Source organism: Cherax quadricarinatus, chromosome 52 (genome assembly GCF_038502225.1).
Source record: "Cherax quadricarinatus isolate ZL_2023a chromosome 52, ASM3850222v1, whole genome shotgun sequence".
Classification (NCBI taxonomy): domain Eukaryota; kingdom Metazoa; phylum Arthropoda; class Malacostraca; order Decapoda; family Parastacidae; genus Cherax; species Cherax quadricarinatus.
Genome location: NC_091343.1, coordinates 4,052,084 through 4,074,513, shown reverse-complemented (window position 1 = coordinate 4,074,513; position 22,430 = coordinate 4,052,084). Strand labels below are relative to the sequence as shown.

At 39.4% G+C, this 22,430-nt stretch overlaps 1 protein-coding gene across 2 annotated transcripts in view; it reads right to left on the bottom strand.

Moving 5' to 3' along the window:
* The window catches only part of LOC128705315 (transmembrane protein 104 homolog), a gene marked incomplete at its 3' end in the record, with an annotated part of 171,237 nt that overhangs the window by 132,543 nt on the left and 16,264 nt on the right, over positions 1 to 22,430 (bottom strand). For both annotated transcript variants that reach the window (XM_070095982.1, XM_070095983.1), the window contains 1 exon segment: positions 13,357 to 13,478. In XM_070095982.1, coding sequence (XP_069952083.1) covers positions 13,357 to 13,478 — 122 coding nt within the window.

The following is a 22,430-nucleotide window of genomic DNA, read 5'->3' as shown; positions in this document are numbered from 1 at the left end:
TGAAGTCCTTAGACAAGAGGTCTAATAAGTTTGGAGGATGAGCAGGAGCACTGTCCATTAACAGGAGGCACTTGAGTGGCAATTTCTTTTCCTGGAGGTATTTTTTCACACTGGGGCCAAACACTTCATGGACCCACTCTTTTGAAAATTTCTCTTTTGACCCATGCCTTATGATTAGCTTTCCACAAGACACATAACTTGTTCTTAAAGACATTGTTTTTCTTATACACTCTGGGATTTTCTGAATGATACACAAGTAAAGGCTTCACTTTAAAATCACCACTAGCATTAGCACAGAACAAAAGAGTAAGCCTGTCTTTCATAGGCTTGTGTCCTGTCAGTGCCTTCATCACACAGGAGGAAACCTCCTGTGTGATGAAGGTCCTTTTTGGCATTTTCTTCCAAAACAAGCCTGTTTCGTCACAATTAAACACTTGTTCAGGTTTCAATTCTTCACTGTCTATGTACCCCTTAAACTCCTCTACAAACTTCTCAGCTGCCCGTTTGTCTGAACTGGCTGCCTCACCATGTCTTACAACATTGTGTATGCCACTACGCTTCTTAAATCTGTCAAACCAGCCTCTGCTGGCCTTAAATTCACTATCAGCACTGGTTATAGGAGTTTTCTGTACCAGATCGGCATGCAACTTCCTTGCCTTTTCGCAAATAATTGTCTCTGAAACCCTATCACCTGCAATCTCTTTATCCTTGATCCACACCAGCAATAACTTCTCAACCTCTTCAACTATTTGTGGTCTTTTTTTGGTTAGCATATTAACACCTTTTGCAACATCAGCTTCCTTGATTTGTTCTTTCTTTGACAGGATAAAACCTATGGTCGACTTGTTTTTCCCACACATCCTGGCAAGCTCAACAAGTCTCACACCACTCTCATACTTCTGTATTATTTCCTTCTTCACATCTATGGTGTTTCTCACTTTCTTTACCACAGGGGTACCACTAGCAAGTTTCTTTGGGCCCATGGCAGCTTATTTCACAGTCCCACAAGCACTAAACACAACGAAATAATCGTAAAATGCGTGAATGAGAGCGCAGGTTAGTGTTCACTCAAGCATAAACACAGCTAGACTGCTCACGGCGCCTGCGCGGGGACGTGGACAGAGCGAGCGGCAGACAGGTCCCGTATCCGGCAGTCCGAAAATAGGGACGCGTTCGATAATAGGGACACAGTTTGTCCGAAAAAATGGTCCTATTTTTGAAACGTTCGATATGTGATACATTCGATTTTTGAGGTTCCACTGTATTTCCATTGTGTCGGTATTTTATACCATTTATTTCCACTTAAAGGCGTGAAAGTTTAGACACATGTGCAACATCTGGATATCTTTATTGTAGACGTTTCGCCATCCAGTGGCTTTATCAATACAGATTCTAGGACATAATTAGACGACAGTAGAAATATATATGAAAGATGAGGTAATCAGTCCCTCAGCCTTGGAGTTAGCGTTCACAGCATCGTGGTGGAGGAGAATCTGGAGCAAAGGCAAGAAGACTGGCGGTTATATAGGCATCAGTGGATAAGTACGTGTAGCAGACGAGGGCATAGTCACTGGTAGGTGGGATTCCCCAGTGGAATTAGATCATACCCAAAGGGATGGGTTAGTTGTAGCAGCTGTGAAGAAGGTCTTGTAGATGTCCTCTGAACCAAGATTCCTACAAGACCTTCTTCACGGCTACTACACCTAACCCATCCCTTTGGGTAGGACCTACTTCCACTGGGGAATCCCGCCTACCAGTGACTATGCCCTCGTTTGCTACACGTCCTTATCCACTGACGCCTATATAACCGCCAGTCTTCTTGCCTTTGCTCCAGATTCTTCTCCACCACAATGCTGTGAACACCAACTCCAAGGCTGAGGGACTGATTACCTCATCTTTTGTATACAGTGGACCCCCGGTTAACGATATTTTTTCATTCCAGAAGTATGTTCAGGTGCCAGTACTGACTGAATTTGTTCCCATAAGGAATATTGTGAAGTAGATTAGTCCATTTCAGAGCCCCAAACATACACGTACAAACGCACTTACATAAATACACTTACATAATTGGTCGCATTGGGAGGTGATCGTTATGCGGGGGTCCACTGTATATTTCTACTGTCTTCTAATTATGTCCTAGAATCTGTATTGATAAAGCCACTGGATGGTGAAACGTCTACAGTAAGGATATCCAGATGTTGCACATGTGTCTAAACTTTCATATTGTTGGATTTTATACTTTTCTTGCACAACTTAAAGGCGTGTCCAGTAATTTAGGTGCTTTACTGGCTCAATGTGAACCGAAAACAATCTCTGTATTTGTTCCAGCTCTGATATTTCTCCTGCTTTGAACGGGGCCATCAGCACAGAGCAATATTCTAAATGAAGGAGCACTAGAGATTTGAAGAGTGTCACCATCTTCATTATTTCTCTTGTTTTGAAAGTTCTCAATACCCTCCCCATCATCTTCCTGGCTGTCGTGATCTTTGTCTTGTTATGGTCTTTAAAAGAAAGGTCAGCTGACATAATTATTCCGAGGTTCTATTTGGTGACCCTCTTGAGTTCTGTATACAGTGGAACCTCTACTTGTGAGTCTAATCCATTCCATGACCTTGCGTGCAACTAGATTTGCTCGTTTGCAGAGTCAATTTTTCTCATTTAAATTAATTGAAAGGCAATTAATCCATTCCAGTGGAATTCTGTACTTCAATAAGTTCGCTAATATCAACTTTACGGCTTATTTATCTATCTCACTTGATCTAATATGACATAATAAACAATATAAATAACACAGAAACCTGATATATACTCTAAAATGAATAAAATATGTAATTCATGTAGTGGTATGGGCAGTGCTGGCGGTGGATGACAGTTTGTCTGGAGACCGGACAAAATACTTCTTGAATAATTTTGCTACCATCATCTATACGGCTTATTTATCTATCACAGTTCATCTAATATGACATAAACAATAAAAATAACATAGAAACCTGATACAGTGGACCCCCGCATACCGTTGGCATTACATAACGTTAAATCCGCATACCGATACATTTTATCACTAAGATTTTGCCTCGCATACCGCTAAAAAACCCGCTCAACGCTGTTCGTCCGAGACGCGTCTAATGTGCGGCCTGAGCCAGCCTCACATGTTCCGCCGGTGGCATTGTTTACCAGCCAGCCTCTGCGGTAACATCTAAGCATACAATCGGAACATTTCGTATTATTACAGTGTTTTTGGTGATTTTATCTGCAAAATAAGTGACCATGGGCCCCAAGAAAGCTTCTAGTGCCAACCCTACAGCAATAAGGGTGAGAATTACTATAGAGATGAAGAAAGAGATCATTGCTAAGTATGAAAGTGGAGTGCGTGTCTCCGAGCTGGCCAGGTTGTATAATAAACCCCAATCAACCATCGCTAATATTGTGGGCAACAAAACGACAATCAAGGAAGCTGTTCTTGCCAAAGGTTCAACTGTGTTTTCGAAACAGAGATCGCAAGTGATGGAAGATGTTGAGAGACTCTTATTGGTATGGATAAATGAAAAACAGATAGAAGGAGATAGCATCTCTCAAGTGATCATAAGTGAAAAGGCTAGGAAGTTGCATAAGGATTTAATTAAAAAAATGCCTGCAACTAGTGATGATGTGAGTGAATTTAAGGCCAGCAAAGGTTGGTTTGAGAGATTTAAGAAGCGTAGTGGCATACATAGTGTGATAAGGCATGGTCAGGCTGCCAGTTCGGACCACAAAGCAGCTGAAAAATATGTGCAGGAATTCAAGGAGTACATAGACAGTGAAGGACTGAAACCTGAACAAGTGTTTAATTGTGATGAAACAGACCTGTTTTGGAAGAAAATGCCAAGCAGGACCTACATTACTCAGGAGGAAAAGGCACTCCCAGGACATAAGCCTATGAAAGACAGGCTTACTCTGTTGATGTGTTCCAATGCTAGTGGTGATTGCAAAGTGAAGCCTTTATTAGTGTATCACTCAGAAACTCCCAGAGCGTTCAGGCAAAAGAATATCCTCAAGGCTAAGTTGTGTGTGCTGTGGAGGGCAAACAGTAAGGCATGGGTCGTCACTAGGGACTTTTTCTATGACTGGTTACACCATGCATTTGTCCCCAATGCGAAAGATTACCTAACTGAAAAGAAATTAGACCTTAAGTGCCTCCTGGTGTTAGACAATGCCCCTGGTCATCCTACAGATGTGGCAGAGCGACTTTATGGGGACATGAGCTTCATTAAGGTGAAGTTTTTGCCTCCTAATACCACTCCTCTCCTTCAGCCCATGGACCAGCAGGTTATTGCAAACTTCAAAAAACTGTACACAAAAGCTCTGTTTGAAAGGTGCTTTGTAGTGACCTCAGAAACTCAGTTGACTCTAAGAGAGTTTTGGAGAGAGCACTTTAATATCCTCAATTGTGTAAACCTTATAGGTAAGGCTTGGGAGGGAGTGACTAAGAGGACCTTGAACTCTGCTTGGAAGAAACTGTGGCCAGAATGTGTAGACCAAAGGGATTTTGAAGGGTTTCAGGCTAACCCTGAGAGGAGTATGCCAGTTGAGGAATCCATTGTGGCACTGGGAAAGTTATTGGGGTTGGAGGTTAGTGGGGATGATGTGGAAGAGTTGGTGGAGGAGGACAATGAAGAACTAACCACTGATGAGCTGCTAGATCAACTTCAACAGCAAGAGGCCAGACCTGAGGAAACTGGTTCAGAGGAGGGGAGAGAGAAATTGAAGAAGTTGCCTACTTCAAAGATTAAGGAAGTGTGTGGAATGTGGCTTTAAGTGCAAACCTTTTTTGATGACAATCACCCTAACACAGCTATTGCAAGCCGTGCTGGTGACTATTACACTGACACTGTTGTGAAACACTTTAGGGAAGTCATAAAGGAACGAGAGGTACAGGCCACTATGGACAGATATGTTGTGCGACAGAAGTCCAGTGACTCTGAAGCTGGTCCTAGTGGCATTAAAAGAAGAAGGGAAGTAACCCCAGAAAAGGACTTGACACCTCAAGTCTTAATGGAAGGGGATTCCCCTTCTAAACACTAAGACTCTCTCCTCCTCCCATCCCATCAATCATCACCAGATCTTCAATAAAGGTAAGTGTCATGTAACTGTGCATGTCTTTTTCAGTTTGTGTGTATTAAAATTAATATTTCATGTGGTAAAAATTTTTTTTTTTATACTTTGGGGTGTCTTGCACGGATTAATTTGATTTCCATTATTTCTTATGGGGAAAATTCATTCGCATAACGATAATTTCGCATAACAATGAGCTCTCAGGAACGGATTAATATCATTATGCGGGGGTCCACTGTATATACTCTAGAATCAATAAAATACGTTATTATATATGTGGTGGCGGCAGCAGCGGCGGCCAACGAGTGTTTGGAGACAGGACAAAATACAGTGGACCCCCGGTTAACGATATTTTTTCACTCAATAAGTATGTTCAGGTGCCAGTACTGACCGAATTTATTCCCATAAGGAATATTGTGAAGTAGATTAGTCCATTTCAGACCCCTAAACATACACGTACAAACGCACTTACATAAATACACTTACATAATTGGTCGCATTTGGAGGTAATCGTTATGCGGGGGTCCACTGTACTCCTTGAATATTTCACTATCATCAACTCAACGGCTTATTTATCTATCACAGTTCATCTAATATGAAATAATAAACAATATAAATAACACAGAAACCTGATATATACTCAAGAAGGAATAAAATATGTCATTATGTAACAGGTGGAGGCAGCCACAACTGCTCCCTCTTTGTTGTGGTAAACACTGCCATCTATTGACGGCCTTTTGAAGCCATCTATTATTATAATCATTATTATGTAGTACATTATTATTAAATATGTATTATTATTGTACATATTATATTATTATTATTATTATTGTATTATATTATTATACATACTATTATTATTATACGTATTATTATTATACATATTATTATTATTACTATTATTATTTCAATGATTTCTTCTCCACCATAGTAAAAAACCTTGAAAATAAAATCCCAAGCTCAAATACCCCACCCAATGACTGCCTCACTGGCAACTACCCGAACACACTGTTCCTAGCTCCGACTAACCCAACAGAAGTCTCCCTTATTATCAACACACTAAAAAACAAGACAGGAGATTTAAATACCTTACCACTCTTTATATACAAAAAAGTGTCCCAAGTGCTGTCACCAATCATTGCAACACTCTTTAATAAATCCATCGAATCCTCTATTTTCCCTAGTTCTCAAAATAGCAAGGGTCACCCCGATCCATAAAGGAGGAGGCCAAACAGACATGAATAACTATAGGCCAATATCCAACTTACACCTTCTCTCTAAAATCTTCAAAAAATTAATTCAAAAGCGAATCTATTCCTATCTCATCTCCCACAACATACTCAACCCCTGTCAGTTTGGGTTCAGGCCTAATAAAAATACGAATGATGCTTTTATACACATGCTAGAACAAATGTACACTGCACTAGAGAAAAAAGAAGTCCCACTGGGAATCTTCATTGATTTACGTACAGTGGAATCTTCATTGATTTACGTAAAGCTTTTCATACAGCTGACCATGACTTGCTCCACATAAAATTGTCGCACTACAGTATAAGAGGGCACTCCCTCAACTACCTAAAGTCATACAACAGAAGCCAATATGTGTACACAAATGGAGCAAACTCTTCCGCACAGCCAATTACAGTCGGTGTCCCACAGGGAAGTGTCCTTGGCCCCCTCTCTTTCTTGTTTAAGTAAATGACCTACCAAATGCATCGCAACTACTCAAACCCACACTATTTGCAGATGACACAACATACGTCTTCTCTCACCCGAGCCCAGTCATGCTAGCCAATACTGTGAATACCGAATTACAGAAAATATCTACCTGGATGAGGACTAACAAACTTACTCTCAACATTGACAAAACCTACTTCATTCAGGTTGGTAACAGAGCTACAGATGTCCCTCTTAACATAATGATAAATGGATCACCTATCACAAAGCTCAAAGAGGGAAAATTCTTAGGAATCCACCTTGATAATAGACTCAAATTTCAAACACATACAACAAATTTCCAAGAAAATTTCCAAGACTGTAGGCATACTATCGAAGATACGTTACTATGTTCCACAGTCAGCCCTCCTGGCCCTATATCACTCATTTATTTACCCCTATCTCACCTATGGAATTTGTGCATGGGGCTCAACAACAATAAACCATCTCAGACCATTAATTACCCAACAAAAGGCTGCAGTCAGAATGATAACAAATTCCCACTACAGGCAGCACACTCCACCAATATTCAAAACTCAAAATCTACTCACCATACAAAACATCCATACTTATTATTGTACCTACTACATGCATAGAACACTTAACTCGGATATAAACCCTCCCCTCAAACGTCTCCTTACCAACCTCAACAGAACACATGACCATAACACAAGGCACAGATCACTCTTTTATGTTCCTCGTGTCCATCTCACACTATGCAAAAACTCAATGCACATAAAAGGCCCAAAAATCTGGAATTCATTACCTGTGAATATAAAAGAAACACTGTCTGTTTACAAATTCAAGTCTCTTCTTAAAAATCACTTACTCACCCACAACTAAATAAATACTGAATAATTGTATCTCATAAATGTTTAACCTGTGACCCAATCAAACTTTGTTATTTTTAATTACATTACCTAACAGAATACATGTACTCCATTCTACTGAATGCACAGCAACACAGTAAATGACCATATGACCTGTCTTCAAAATAGTACTCATTTGTGCTTAATTGTTAATTGTTTGCAACAATGTTTACCACTGAATATATCATTGCTTAGTTAATCTTACGTTAATTTTAAGCCTGCCCATAATGCTCTGCATACAAGGGGCTTTGGCATGTTACACTTAACCACTGTATTTCCTTGTACTTCTATGTATCATGTTCAAATTAAAAATTAAATAAATAAATTATTATTATTATTATTATTATTATTATTATTATTATTATTATTATTATTATTATTATTATTATTACAATATAAATAATTTGTAATTTTTATTCACACAAAAAATATCAGATTTACTGTTATGCCTTACTGCAATAATTGTATAAATAATGTCAACCCATTCACGACTGCATATTGGAATGGACAGTGGCATCATTTGTTTACTCTTGAACATAGTCAAGCAAACGAGCATTTCTCCTTCATTAAGCTCAATTTCAAGGTACTTTTCATCGTGAAAGCAATCAACATCACATCTATTTCTATAATATATCTTCCATTCTATCAAATGAGACCAAAAAAACGAGAATACAGTGGACCCCCAACATTCGATGGCATCGACATTCAATAAATCCGACATTCGATGCATTTTAACGCAAAAATTTTGCCTCAACATTTGATGGAAAACCCGACATTCGATACGATTCGTACGAGACATGTCCACGTGTGGCCTGAACTGCACCGTGTGTGCCAGTGTTTACAAGCCAGCCAGTGTGCGCGCATCTAAGGATACATTCAGTACATTCCATATTATCCATGTTATCACTGTTTTTGGTGCTTGTTTCTGCAAAATAAGTAACCATGGGCCCCAAGAAAGCTTCTAGTGCCAACCCTTCGAGAAAAAAGGTGCTAATGACTATTGAAATGAAGAAAGAGATAATTGCAAAGTACGAAAGTGGAGTGCCTGTGTCGGAGTACATGATGATTTGGTAAAGAAATTGCCTGCAACTAGTGGTGATGTGAGTGAATTTAAGGCCAGTAAAGGTTGGTTTGAAAGATTTAAGAATCGTAGTGGCATACACAGTGTGGTAATGCATGGTGAGGCTGCCAGTTCAAGTCCTAATGGAAGGGGATTCCCCTTCTAAACACTAACACCATCCACACTCTCCCCTCCTCCCATCCCATCAATCATCACCAGATCTTTATTAACCCCTTCAGGGTCCAAGGCCAAAATCTGAAGTGGTGCCCCAGTGTCCAAGAATTTTCAAAAAAAGAATTTGTTATTTTTTCTTATGAAATGGTAGAGAATCCTTTTGTGAAGGTAATAAAACAAAAAGTACGAAATTTGATGGAAAATTGACGAAATTATGCTCTCGCAAATTTTGATGTGTCAGCGATATTTACGAATCGGCGATTTTGCCGACTTTGACTCCCATTTTAGGCCAATAACATTATTCCAGTCAACCAAATTCTTAGCTATTTCACTAGTATTACTTCTATTCAATCGATTGAGCACAAGAAATCGCCAAGTCAACTGTTTCAACTACAAAATAATGTGATTGGAAATTGGTAATTTGGCCAATTTAACACAAAGTTCAAAATATTCCAATTTCAAAATAGGGTCCAGAATAAACAATGTAGGTATTCCTGGAACTAAACTAACATTTCCTCTGTTCATTAGTTACGTTTTGAGGCTTTACAAATAAATTCCAATTTGATTTCTTATTCACATAATGAATTTTTATTCACACCAAAAAATAGAAGATTTACTGTTATGCAAAATTGTAATAATTGTATAAATATCATCACCACATTCGTAAATGTATATTAGACCCACCAGCTCGTGTGTATTAGACGTGTGAGGTCGTTTGTTTACTCTTGAACATCGGCAAAATTTTAACATTTCCGCTACTTTGAGCTCAGTTTCAAGCCATTTCCAGTGCTAAACCCAATCAAAATCATCTCTATTTCTGGAATATGCCTTCCATTCTATCAAATGAGACCAAGAAATCGCAAATACAACTATAAAAAACATACGAAAAAACACTGCAAAGTCACTGTTTTAATCGAAAATCATGGTCTCAGTTTTTTTTCTCTCATTATACACAATGTGCTGCAGGATTTGTTTTATGTGGTGCACACATACCACATAGATGTATTCTCTCATATCTAGGCCCAAATGTACCACTCACAGTTTATCAGAGTGAGCTGAGCTCATGACGTAGATCTACGGTTTGGACCCTGAACGTAAAGCCGTAGATCTACGGGACGGACCCTGAAAGGGTTAAAGGTAAGTGTCAATTATTCTATTGTTATTGTTGTTATTGTAATTATTCTATTGCATTAAACTTAATATTTCATTTGGTAAATTTTTTTTTTTTTTCATACTTTTGGGTGTCTTGCACAGATTAATTTGATTTCCATTATTTCTAATGGGGAAAATTAATTAGACTTTCGATATTTTCGACATTCGATAGCTCTCAGGAATGGATTAGTATCGAATGTCGAGGGTCCACTGTACAATCATAAAAACCATACGAAAATACCACTAAGGGGTGGCTAATTGCTGAGAAGTGAACTCCATTATTTATGCTCCGATTTCTTTCATTTTTGGTGTACGTTAAGAAGCATCTTTCCATCATACATTTTCCAAGTTTCAATAAGATAGTCCAACAAACAAATGAGATACAATTCCCTAGATCAAGAGCAAGAACCCCTCACCAGCGTCAAGGAACCTCCCTTGGGATCTGCTCGCTTATGGAAATTTTGCTCGCATATGGAAGCAAAAAATCAACCCATCGACTGCTCGTATTTGGAAAAACTCGCACGTGAATGAGCTCACAAGTAGAGGTTCCACTGTATAGTGTTCCTTTTTGAGTTCTTCATTCTTTCCATACCTAAGCAGCTGAACTTATCACCACTGAATGTCATGTTGTTCTCCACTGCCCACTGGAAAACCCTGCTTATGTCTTCCTGTAATTTTTCAGTGTCTTCTACTGTAGTGACTTTCATGCTTATTTTAGTGTCATCTACAAATGATGATGCAAAAGTGTGACAGGCGTTTTCATCTGTCTGCTATGAGGATGAGAAACAGCAGAGGTGCCAGGACAGTGCCTTAAGGCACTGAGCTTTTGCCCTTGCTGATGCTGGATCTTACTCTGCTTACCACTGTTTACTACACCAACAAGAATTGTAATAACTACCCTATCACACACACACACTACCTCATCATACGAACTGTACCGCAACACACACACATACATACCCTGTCACACACACACGCACACACACACAACCCTGTCACACACTACCCCATCACACACACACACACACACACACACACACACACACACACACACACACACACACACACACACACACACACACACACACACACACACACAACCCCATCACACACACTACCCCATCACACACACACAACCCCATCACACACACTACCTTGTTCATACTACTGACACACACACACACACACACACACACACACACACACACACACTACATACTACTGACACACACACACACTACCATCATAATACTGACACACACACACACTACCATCATAATACTGACACACACACACACACCTAACCTTCCTATGGTGTAGAAATATACCTAGTTGGACGAATCTTATTGTGGCTAGCTGGTCTAGTGGCTAACGCGACGGGCTGGAGTTTTGAGACTCTCTGACCGCGGGTTCAATCCCAGCTGGGGTATGGTCAGAATTATTCATTATTATGATGATGGATCTGTTATGATCATTCATTATTAGTATCAAAGACCTGTTATGATCACTCATCATTGTGATCATGGATCTGTTATGATCATTCATTATTGTGATGATGGATCTGTTATGATCACTCATCATTGTGATCATGGATCTGTTGTGCTCATTCATTATTGTGATCATGGATCTATTCATTCATTATTGTGATCATGGATCTGTTATCTTCATTCATTATTATGATCATTATCTGTTATGATCATTCATTATTGTGATCATGGATCTGTTCATTCATTATTATGATCATGGATCTGTTATCTTCATTCATTATTATGATCATTATCTGTTATGATTATTCATTATTGTGATCATGGATCTGTTCATTCATTATTATGATCATGGATCTGTTATCTTCATTCATTATTATGATCATTATCTGTTATGATTATTCATTATTGTGATCATGGATCTGTTCATTCATTATTATGATCATGGATCTGTTATGTTCATTCATTATTGTGATCATGGATCTGTTATTATGAACATTATCTGTTATAATCATTCAACTGATCTCACCATTTGAATTTAATGAAGACTCAGCATCAACAGACACTCCATACTCCCTATTAGTCCAGTAATTCCAGGTCTCACTGACTACCCTCTATAAAGTCACTTCATAATTCTAGCTTTGCTACACTGAATTGCTTCCACCTTTTTTAAGCAAGTTTAATCTGTTGCAACAAGGAGAAGGCTGGAGGCAGTGGAGATGTTGTGTCTGAGGACAATGTGTGGTGTGAATATAATGCAGAGAATTTGTAGTTTGGAAATTAGAAGTGCGGGATTACCAAAACTATTATCCAGAGGGCTGAAGAGGGGTTGTTGAGGTGGTTCGGACATGTAGAGAAGATGGAAAAAAATACAATGACTTCGAGAGTGTATGAATCTATAGTGGAGGGAAGGCAGGGTAGAGGTCGGCCCAGGAAAGGTTGGAGGGAGGAGGTAAAGGTGGTTTAGTGTGCGAGGGGCTTGGACTTCCAGTACACATGTGTGAGTGTGTTAGATAGGAGCAAATGGAGACAAATGGTTTTTAGGACTTGACATGCTGTTGAAGTGTGAGCAGGGTAATGTTTATGAAGGGATTCAGGGAAACCGGCAGGCCAGACTTGAGTCCTGGAGATGGAAAGTACAGTGCCTGCACTCTGAAGGAGAGGTGTTAATGTTGCGGTTTTAAACTGTAGGTAAGTGCACCTCTGGCAAGACAGTGACAGAGTGAATAATGGTGAAAGTTTTATCTTTTTTGTGCCACCTTACCCTGGTTGGAAACAGCCAATGTGTTAATAAAAAAAATAATAAATTAATCTGACTTACTATGATGTTATTAGTTTCTCCACTCCCAACAGGATACCCTCTATTTTGTCATTGCTGTACCAAAACCCGTAATAGTCTAGAATAGGATACATTAGAGTACGACACACCAACATTTTACACAGTGAGAGAACAACTTCCTCAGATCAAACCTTAAATGACTTAACAATAATGCTAAAAATTCTATTAGCTTTCTTAATGCCTGCAGAGCTTATTCGACTTCAGCTTATATGCCATTCTTACACCCAAGCCATTTTCCTCATTTTTTTATTATTATTATTATTTATAAAATAAATTGCTCTTTCATTTTTTCTGACATGTAATGCAGAGGTTTTTTCCTTTATTACTACTAAATACTCTTACCGGTTGTCTACAACAACTTATAACTTTGGAGGCTCAAGTGGAGGTCTAACTTTGTTGCTGCTTAAACTCAAACAAGAAACATTCAGAGTAGAGTTGGCTATGACAAAAGCAAATGATGTACGTACTCACCTAACTATGGCAAGGAGCAATATGCCGCCAGCAGAGAGGCCCCAGCCAGCAGCAGAAAAAGCTGCAGGTAGAGTGAGACATCCTGTGCCAACAATAAGGTTGAACACATAGATCAAGCCAGTCTGTAAGAGACAACAAACAATACATTTAGTCACGCTCACAGTCCATCACTCAACATACACTACATTTTGCTTACAATACTTATAATATTTTAAAATATTTCATGTATGAAATTGGAGGTCCAATAAAAAGTAGACAGATGAAACATGGTGAAGTAGTGGTAGAGGTAATGCTGGTAGTGGAAGTAGTAATAGAAATAGTAGTGGTAGCAGTAAGTAGGGGGAGTAGTGGTAGACAAAAAGGGGAGTGAAGAAAGTCAATAGTAGTAGTAGTAGTAATAATAAAGTAGCAGTAGAAGTGGAGCAAATTTAAGTACAAGAAGGAGCACTGTAGGAGAGCTAGTGGCCCATAAGGGTGAGACCAAAAACACAGGAGAAGAGAAGCCTGAAGGACAGAACACACCTAGGCAGAAGGCAGACAAAGAAAAAATAGGAAAGGAGAAAGGTAGGGAGGAGGAGGAGGAGGAGGAGGAGAAAAGATCAGGTCAAGTCGCGTGTGTTCTGAAATTCTGAGCACTTGACAATGTAATGAGAAAGGAAGGCATCTACAAGATGAAGCCAGAACTAAGATTCAAGTTAGAAAAGTTGTGTATAAAGGATGTTTCAACAAGACAGCATCTGTGTGCTGCTCTAGTCACAGTACTGTGCCTTTTTGTTCATCACATTTTAAAGTTGCAAAGGTGTACTTGTAGTTTAAACACTGTTCTTGCAGTTCCTCATGTCACTGATGAACTCTTTGACATGGGTTAGGCTAGGTTACGTGTAACTTTTTTCTGTGACTTTTTCTGATTTTTTCAAATGGATCCACTCATACATCTCACCTTAACCATGACTGAACTCCTCCAGTAAACTCTAATTAACATCTTTATTATCGAAGCATTACAGCAACATATTGTACAAAAATTAGGCAGCAATACACAATGTCACACAAAACCTATTTTTCATCCAATTCTGTTCCTGTTCTTCTTCTGGCATACCTTAAACTCCAATCAATAACTGGAAACATATACTGTCCCAATATATTTGTATTATAAGCTAAATAACTTGCTGTATCTTCATCTCTTTTCAATCACTCCATAAAACTGATCACTGAACCAGTTAAATAATATGCAATTCTTTGGTAATTAACCATTTGTCATTACCTACCTTTCTTATTGTACTTATGACTGTAATTAACTACACAAGAAGTCTTACGTAATAGTGTGTCGGTTTTAAGTAGCATTTACAATATACGATTAGTTGCCCAAAATACACTGCAAAATTAGTGGCTGTTTTCTGTACCTACTATTGTACTAATACATTTACCTACACTATTTGTACTACTCAAAGAAATAAACATAATCATTAGTGGCCTAGCATATAATTTTTGGCACTATGCAACAGGACAACATGAGTAACTCATTCCCTCATACATACAGCCTCTCCTCACTTAATGACAGAGTTCCATTCCTGAGACCACATTGTTAAACAAATTCATCGCTAAGTAAGGAGCATACTATAATGGTAGAGGGTTTGTGTCAGTCATCTTTGATATTGTTTTATTATCACCTTTGCACCATTTATAACATTTCTGGTATATTTTAAAATGTTTATATAGTAGTGTACTGTACATCGGAACCTCGGTTTTCATAGACCCTGGTTTTCGTAGGATTCAGTTTTCGACAACTTTTCTTGTCAAAAATTTGTCCCAGTTTTCGAACATCCGCTCGGTTTTCATAGAGTTAACAATGGTCCGCTGTACCAAACACGTCCGCCATCTTGCACCCACACAAAGTATCCCACACGTTCTGACTCAGTCTGGCTTTGTTTCTCGTTGAGTAAGCATTACCCTGCACGTTCATCCAAAACATTTCATAATAATCCATTGCTTTTTGTGCTTATTTATTGAGTGCGACTGCTAAATAAGCCACCATGGGGCCAAAGAAAGTTCCGGGTGCCAGCCTTTTGATAAAGAAGGCGAGAAACACAATAGAATTCAAGAAAGAACTCTAGCAAAGTATAGTGGACCCCCGGTTCGCAATATTAATCCGTTCCTGAGAGCTCATCGTAAACCAAAATTATCGGAAAGCGAATCAATTTTCCCCATAAGAAATAATAGAAATCAAATTAATCCGTGCAAGACACCCAAAAGTATGAACAAAAAAACTTTTACCACATGAAATATTAAGTTTAATGCAATAGAATAATTACAATAACAATAGAATAATAACAATAGAATAATTGACACTTACCTTTAATGAAGATCTGGTGATGATTGATGGGATGGGAGGAGGGGAGTGTGTTGAACCTATTGTTTAGAAGGGAAATCCCACTCCATTAGGACTTGAGGTAGCTTTTCCTCCTGAGTAATGTAGGTCCTGCTTGGCAATTTCTTCCAAAACAGGCCTGTTTTGTCAAAATTAAACACTTGTTAAGGTTTCAATCTTTCAGCCTCTATGTACTTCTTGAATTCATGCACATATTTTTCAGCCGCTTTGTAGTCTGAACTGGCAGCCTCACCATGCCTAATCACACTATGTATGCCACTACAATTCTTAAATCTTTCAAACCAACCTTTGCTGGCCTTAAATTCACTCACATCACCACTAGTTGCAGGCAATTTCTTTACCAAATCGTCATGCATCTGCCTAGCCTTTTCACAAATGATCGCTTGAGAGATGCTATCTCCTGCTATCTGTTTTTCATTTATCCACACCAATAACAGTCTCTCAATATTTTCTAGCACTTGCGGTCGCTGTTTCGTAATCACAGTTGCACCTTTTGCAAGAACAGCTTCCTTGATTGCTGTTTTTCCTGCTCACTATAGTAGAGATGGTTGATTGGGGTTTACTATACAATCTGACCAGCTCCGATACACGCACTCCACTTTCATACTTTGCAATTATCTATTTCTTCATTTCAATAGTCATTAGCACCCTTGGTCTCTAAGGGTTGGCACTAGAAGCTTTCTTGGGGCCCATGGTGACTTATTTTGCAGAAACAAGCACCAAAAACAGTGATAATATGGATAATATGGAATGTACCGAATGTATCCTTAGATGCACACACACTGGCTGGCTTGTAAACACTGGTACACATGGGGAAGTTCAGGCCACACATGGACACGTCTCGTACGAATCGTATCGCATACCGGGTTTTGTAACGGGAACCGAAGTAAATTTTTGACGATATAATAAGAACATAAGAACATAAGAATGGAGGAACACTGCAGAAGGCCTACTGGCCCATGCAAGGCAGGTCCTTATCAAAACTTATGCATCGGTTACCGGATTTATCGGATACCGATAGCATCGCGAACCGGGGGTCCACTGTACAAAAGTTGCATATGTGTGGCCGATCTCACCAGTAAAAGACAAAGAAGGGAAGTAACCCCGTATAGGGCCTTGATACCTAAAGTCCTTATGGAGGGGGATTACCCTTCCAAACAATAACCTCTCCTCCTCCCTCTCCCCTCCTCGCCATCTTCCATACGCCAACAAGAGTCTTCAATAAAGGTAAAGGTGATGTTAAATGTTCATTTATCCACTTCATTAGTCATTTATTTCTCATTGTTTTCTGTATGTAAAACTCTAGTTATTCTCTATAAAATGTATTTTTTGTTAATATTTTTGGATGCCTGGAACGGATTAATTGGATTAACATTATTTCTTATGGGGAATATTGCTTCAGTTTTCGTACAATTCAGTTTTCATCAGACTTTCTGGAACAAATTAATTACAAAAACCAAGGTTTCACTGTATGTATATTAAAATAAACAGAATAAAGGAAATCAACTCTAATCTACATTATTTAGGTATGAATACTGGTCAGAGAGCCCATCGTAAGTCGAAGGCATTGATAAACGAGTACGTCGCTAAATGAGGAGTGGCTGTATATACAAGACAGACTGCAATTAACAAATTGGACAATTATAGTAATTTACAATAAATTTTATCAGCTCAATGATGTGCATTTTATGGAGTGGAAGAATTATAGAAATAACAAGAATCCCTGACCATTTACACTCACATGATATTACATTTAAGTACCTAACATAATATTCAAGTAAGATTTAAGAGGTGATTTTTTTTTAACAGTATTATTAAAGCTGTTGGCAGATAGGGAACTTTTGGAATTTTCAAGCATCAAGTTCCATATACCAGGGCCTTTTATTTGCACTGAATTTCTCAATGGGATGATCATACATGTAACACACAGATGACAGCCAAGAAATGAGTGAGATACTAAAGTCCCAATACGACTCAGTGTTCAGCGACCTGCTTCCGAGACTAAGGGTCGACAATCCAAATGAATTCTTTATGAACGAGACCCAAAATTTGGTCATCTCAAAAGTCTCAGATATTATCCTAACACCACAAGACTTTGAAAAGACAATAAATGACATGCCCATGCACTCTGCCCCAAGCCCAGACTCATGGAACTCGGTGTTCATCAAGAACTGCAAGAAGCCCCTGTCATGTGGCTTCAGCATTCTAACAACAGACATAGCCCCACTCTACAAAAGTGTCAGTAAAGCAACTGCAAAGAACTACAGACAAATAGCACTGACATCCCATATCATAAAAACCTTTGAAAGGGTTCTAAGAAGCAAGATCGCCAACCACCTAGATACCCATCAATTACACAACCCAGGGAAACACAGGTTTAGCTGCCTGTCCCAGCTACTGGACCACTATGACAAGGTCCTGGATGCTGTAGAGGATTAACAAAATAAAGATGTAGTATACACAGACTTAGCAAAAGCTTTCAATAAGTGTGACCATGGTGTAATAGAGCACAAAATGCATGATAAAGGAATAACAGAAAAAGTTGGTAGATGGATCTATAACTTCCTGACAAATAGAACACAAAGAGTAATAGTAAACAAAGGAAAGTCTGCAGCAGCTACGATGAAAAACTCTGTTCCACAAGGCACAGTACTCACTCCCATTCTATTCCTCATCCTCATATCTGACACAGACAGAGATTTAAGCCATAGCTCCGTGTCTTCCTTTACAGATGACACCCAAATTGCCATGACAGTGACCTCCATCCAAGACACCGCAAGACTCCAAGCGGACATCAACCAAAGCTTCAAATGGGCCACTCAAAACAATATGAAGTTCAATGAAGAAAAATTTCAACTACTCAGATATGGAAAACTTGAGGAAATTAAAACTGTATCAGGGTATACAACAAATTCTAACCATACAATAGAGCAAAAAATTAATGTGAGTTACCTGGGAGTGATAATGTCAGAGGATCTTGCCTTCAAAGTGCACAACAATGTATCTCCTGTATCTGCTAGGAAAATGATAGGATGGATAATGAGAACCTTCAAAACTAGGGATGCCAAATCCATGATCGTTCTTTTCAAATCGCTTGTTCACTCTAGGGTGGAATACAGTGGACCCCCGCATAACGATTACCTCCGAATGAGACCAATTATGTAAGTGTATTTATGTAAGTGCGTTTGTACGTGTATGTTTGGGGGTCTGAAATGGACTAATCTACTTCACAATATTCCTTATGGGAACAAATTCGGTCAGTACTGGCACCTGAACATACTTCTGGAGTGAAAAAATATCATTAACCGGGGGTCCACTGTACTGCTGTACACTAACTGCCCCCTTCAAGGCAAGCAAAATTACTGACCTGGAGAGTGTACAAAGAACTTTCACGGCACACATCTGGAGTTTATCTGGAGAGAGTTCCGGGGGTCAACGCCCCCGCGGCCCGGTCTGTGACCAGGCCTCCTTAGGTCAGTGTCCCAGGATGCGACCCACACCAGTCGACTAACACCCAGGTACCCATTTTACTGATGGGGAACATAGACAACAGGTGGAAAGAAACACGTCCAATGTTTCTACTCTGGCTGGGAATCGAACCCAGGCCCTCACCGTGTGAAGCGAGAGCGTTAACCACCAGGCCACCAGAGCCACCAGAGAACCTGAATTACTAGGAATGGTTGAAGTCCCTTGATTTGTATTCCATGGAATGCAAGCGAGAGAGATACATGATAATATACACTTGGAAAATCCTAGAGGGATTAGTACCAAACTTGCACATGAAAATCACTCCCTATGAAAGCAAAAGACTCGGGAGGAGATGCAACATTCCCCCAATGAAAAGCAGAGGCGCCACAAGTGCACTTAGAGAAAACACAATAAGTGTCTGGAGCCAAAGACTTCAACTGCCTCCCAGCATACATAAGAGGGATTACCAACAGACCTCTGGTTGTCTTCAAGAAGGCACTGGACAGGCACCTAAAGTCAGTACCTAACCAGCCCGACTGTGGTTCGTATGTCAGTTTGTGTGCGACTAGCAGTAACAGCAAAACTCGGGACAAAATTTAGCCGAAAAAACGGTTCTAAATTCGAAGCGGATGATACTCGGGGAGGACAAAACTCGAGGTTCAACTGTATAGTTCTACGTACACAAAACAATGAAAACTAAATAAAATGACTAATGAAATGGACAAATGAACATTGAAACCACTTTTACCTTTATTGAAGAGCTTTGTTGGCATATGCAAAACGGCGAGAAGCAGAGAGGAAGGCGAGTTTATTGTTTGGAGACAGGACAAAATGCTTAAATATGATGCTATTATAAACTCTATGGCTTATTTATCTATCACAATTCATCTAATATAACATAATAAACAATTTTAATAACACGTGAACATGATATATACTCTAGAATGAATAAAAATGTCATTACAAATGTGAGGAGTGGTGTGGTGGTGTTGTTGTTGGGTTTATAAGGGCCACCGACAGCATAAGCCATATGTATAGTGGTGGTGGTGGCGGCAGCAGAATGTACGTAATTTATAATTAAGAAATATTTACACTATAATTTACAAATAAGAAATATTTACACTTTATAAATAAGAAATATTTACACTTACGTTGGAGGAGATGCTGGCATTGGTTTAGGGTGGTAGAAGATATGCAGGCAGCACATGTTGTCGTGGCCCTATATAACTCCAACAACATTGGAGGAGCTAGTTTTGTGCCTTTTTCTATCTCTTAATTGCTTAACTTACTTGCTACACTATTAATGCTACATTTTATCACTGGCTGGCGCTATAGCCTTTATCGAATCCTGCTGCTTTAGTATCGTACATATCATAGAATCATTGAAGGCACATTCTCCCTTCTCTCTTCCTCCTTCACTTTCATACTTTGCTAGTTCTTTCTTTCTTGAATTCTATCACGTTTCTCACTTTCTTTACCAAAGGTGGCTTACGTATTTCACAGTTGCACTCAATCAATAACCACAAAAAACAATGTATTATAGCGAAATGTTTGGATGAATGAGCAGAAGTTTCCTCACTCGCCCAGAGACTCACACGAGCAGTTGGTGGGTGGACTCGTTCAATATGGCCGATAAGCAAAATAACAGCCGATAACCAGTATAAAATTTTGGCCAAAAAACCAGGTGATAACCAAGCTGACCGATATCCAGAACGGCCAATAACCAAGGGTCCACTGTACAGTACATGTATTTGCGAGGGTCTTGGCAAGAGGCGTAGAGTTAAAAGATAAAGAATCACACAAAGTGGGAGTTGTCACAGTTGCTCTTTGCTGATGACACTGTGCTCTTGGGAGATTCTGAAGAGAAGTTGCAGAGATTGGTGGATGAATTTGGTAGGGTGTGCAAAAGAAGAAAATTGGAAGTGAATATAGGAAAGAGTAAGGTTATGAGGATAAAAATATTAGGTGATGAAAGATTGGATATCAGATTGGAGGGAGAGAGTATGGAGGAGGTGAATGTATTCAGATATTTGGGAGTGGACGTGTTAGCGGATGGGTCTATGAAGGATGAGGTGAATCATAGAATTGATGAGGGGAAAAGGGTGAGTGGTGCACTTAGGAGTCTGTGGAGACAAAGAACTTTGTCCTTGGAGGCAAAGAGGGGAATGTATGAGAGTATAGTTTTACCAACACTCTTATATGGGTGTGAAGCATGGGTGATGAATGTTGCAGCGAGGAGAAGGCTGGAGGCAGTGGAGATGTCATGTCTGAGGGCAATGTGTGGTGTGAATATAATGCAGAGAATTCGTAGTTTGGAAGTTAGGAGGAGGTGCGAGATTACCAAAACTGTTGTCCAGAGGGCTGAGGAAGGGTTGTTGAGGTGGTTCGGACATGTAGAGAGAATGGAGCGAAACAGAATGACTTCAAGAGTGTATCAGTCTGTAGTGGAAGGAAGGCGGTGTAGGGGTCGGCCTAGGAAAGGTTGGAGGGACGGGGTAAAGGAGGTTTTGCGTGCGAGGGGCTTGGACTTCCAGCAGGCGTGCGTGAGCGTGTTTGATAGGAGTGAATGGAGACGAATGGTTTTTAATACTTGACGTGCTGTTGGAGTGTGAGCAAAGTAACATTCATGAAGGGGTTCAGGGAAACCGGCAGGCCGGACTTGAGTCCTGGAGATGGGAAGTACAGTGCCTGCACTCTGAAGGAGGGGTGTTAATGTTGCAGTTTAAAAACTGTAGTGTAAAGCACCCTTCTGGCAAGACAGTGATGGAGTGAATGATGGTGAAAGTTTTTCTTTTTCGGGCCACCCTGCCTTGGTAGGAATCGGCCAGTGTGATAATAAATAATAAAAAAAAAGAAAGCCACTATCATGCCGAGGCATTTTGGGCAAACTAATCCTAATACATAGTAACTAATTAAAACTAGATAAGATAATAGTACATAGTAATTATACTTAAAACTGAACATGGAATAGTGGTCAGTTGCTTTACAATCTTATTTGGACTTGATAAATCTTATGTATACTACTTAGTACAAAATCTAATTTACAAGGAATGGTGAAGGTGGTAATATTTTATGGAATGGCAGAATTAAAAGCCAGGTCGTCACATGATAAAACTAGTCAGTAGATGCTTGGTTGATTTGGTTAATACTGTGAGATAAGATGATTTTTAGCAGAGTCCTAAATTTATAAGCTGCCTGGGGATCCTTGACCTATCCCGGT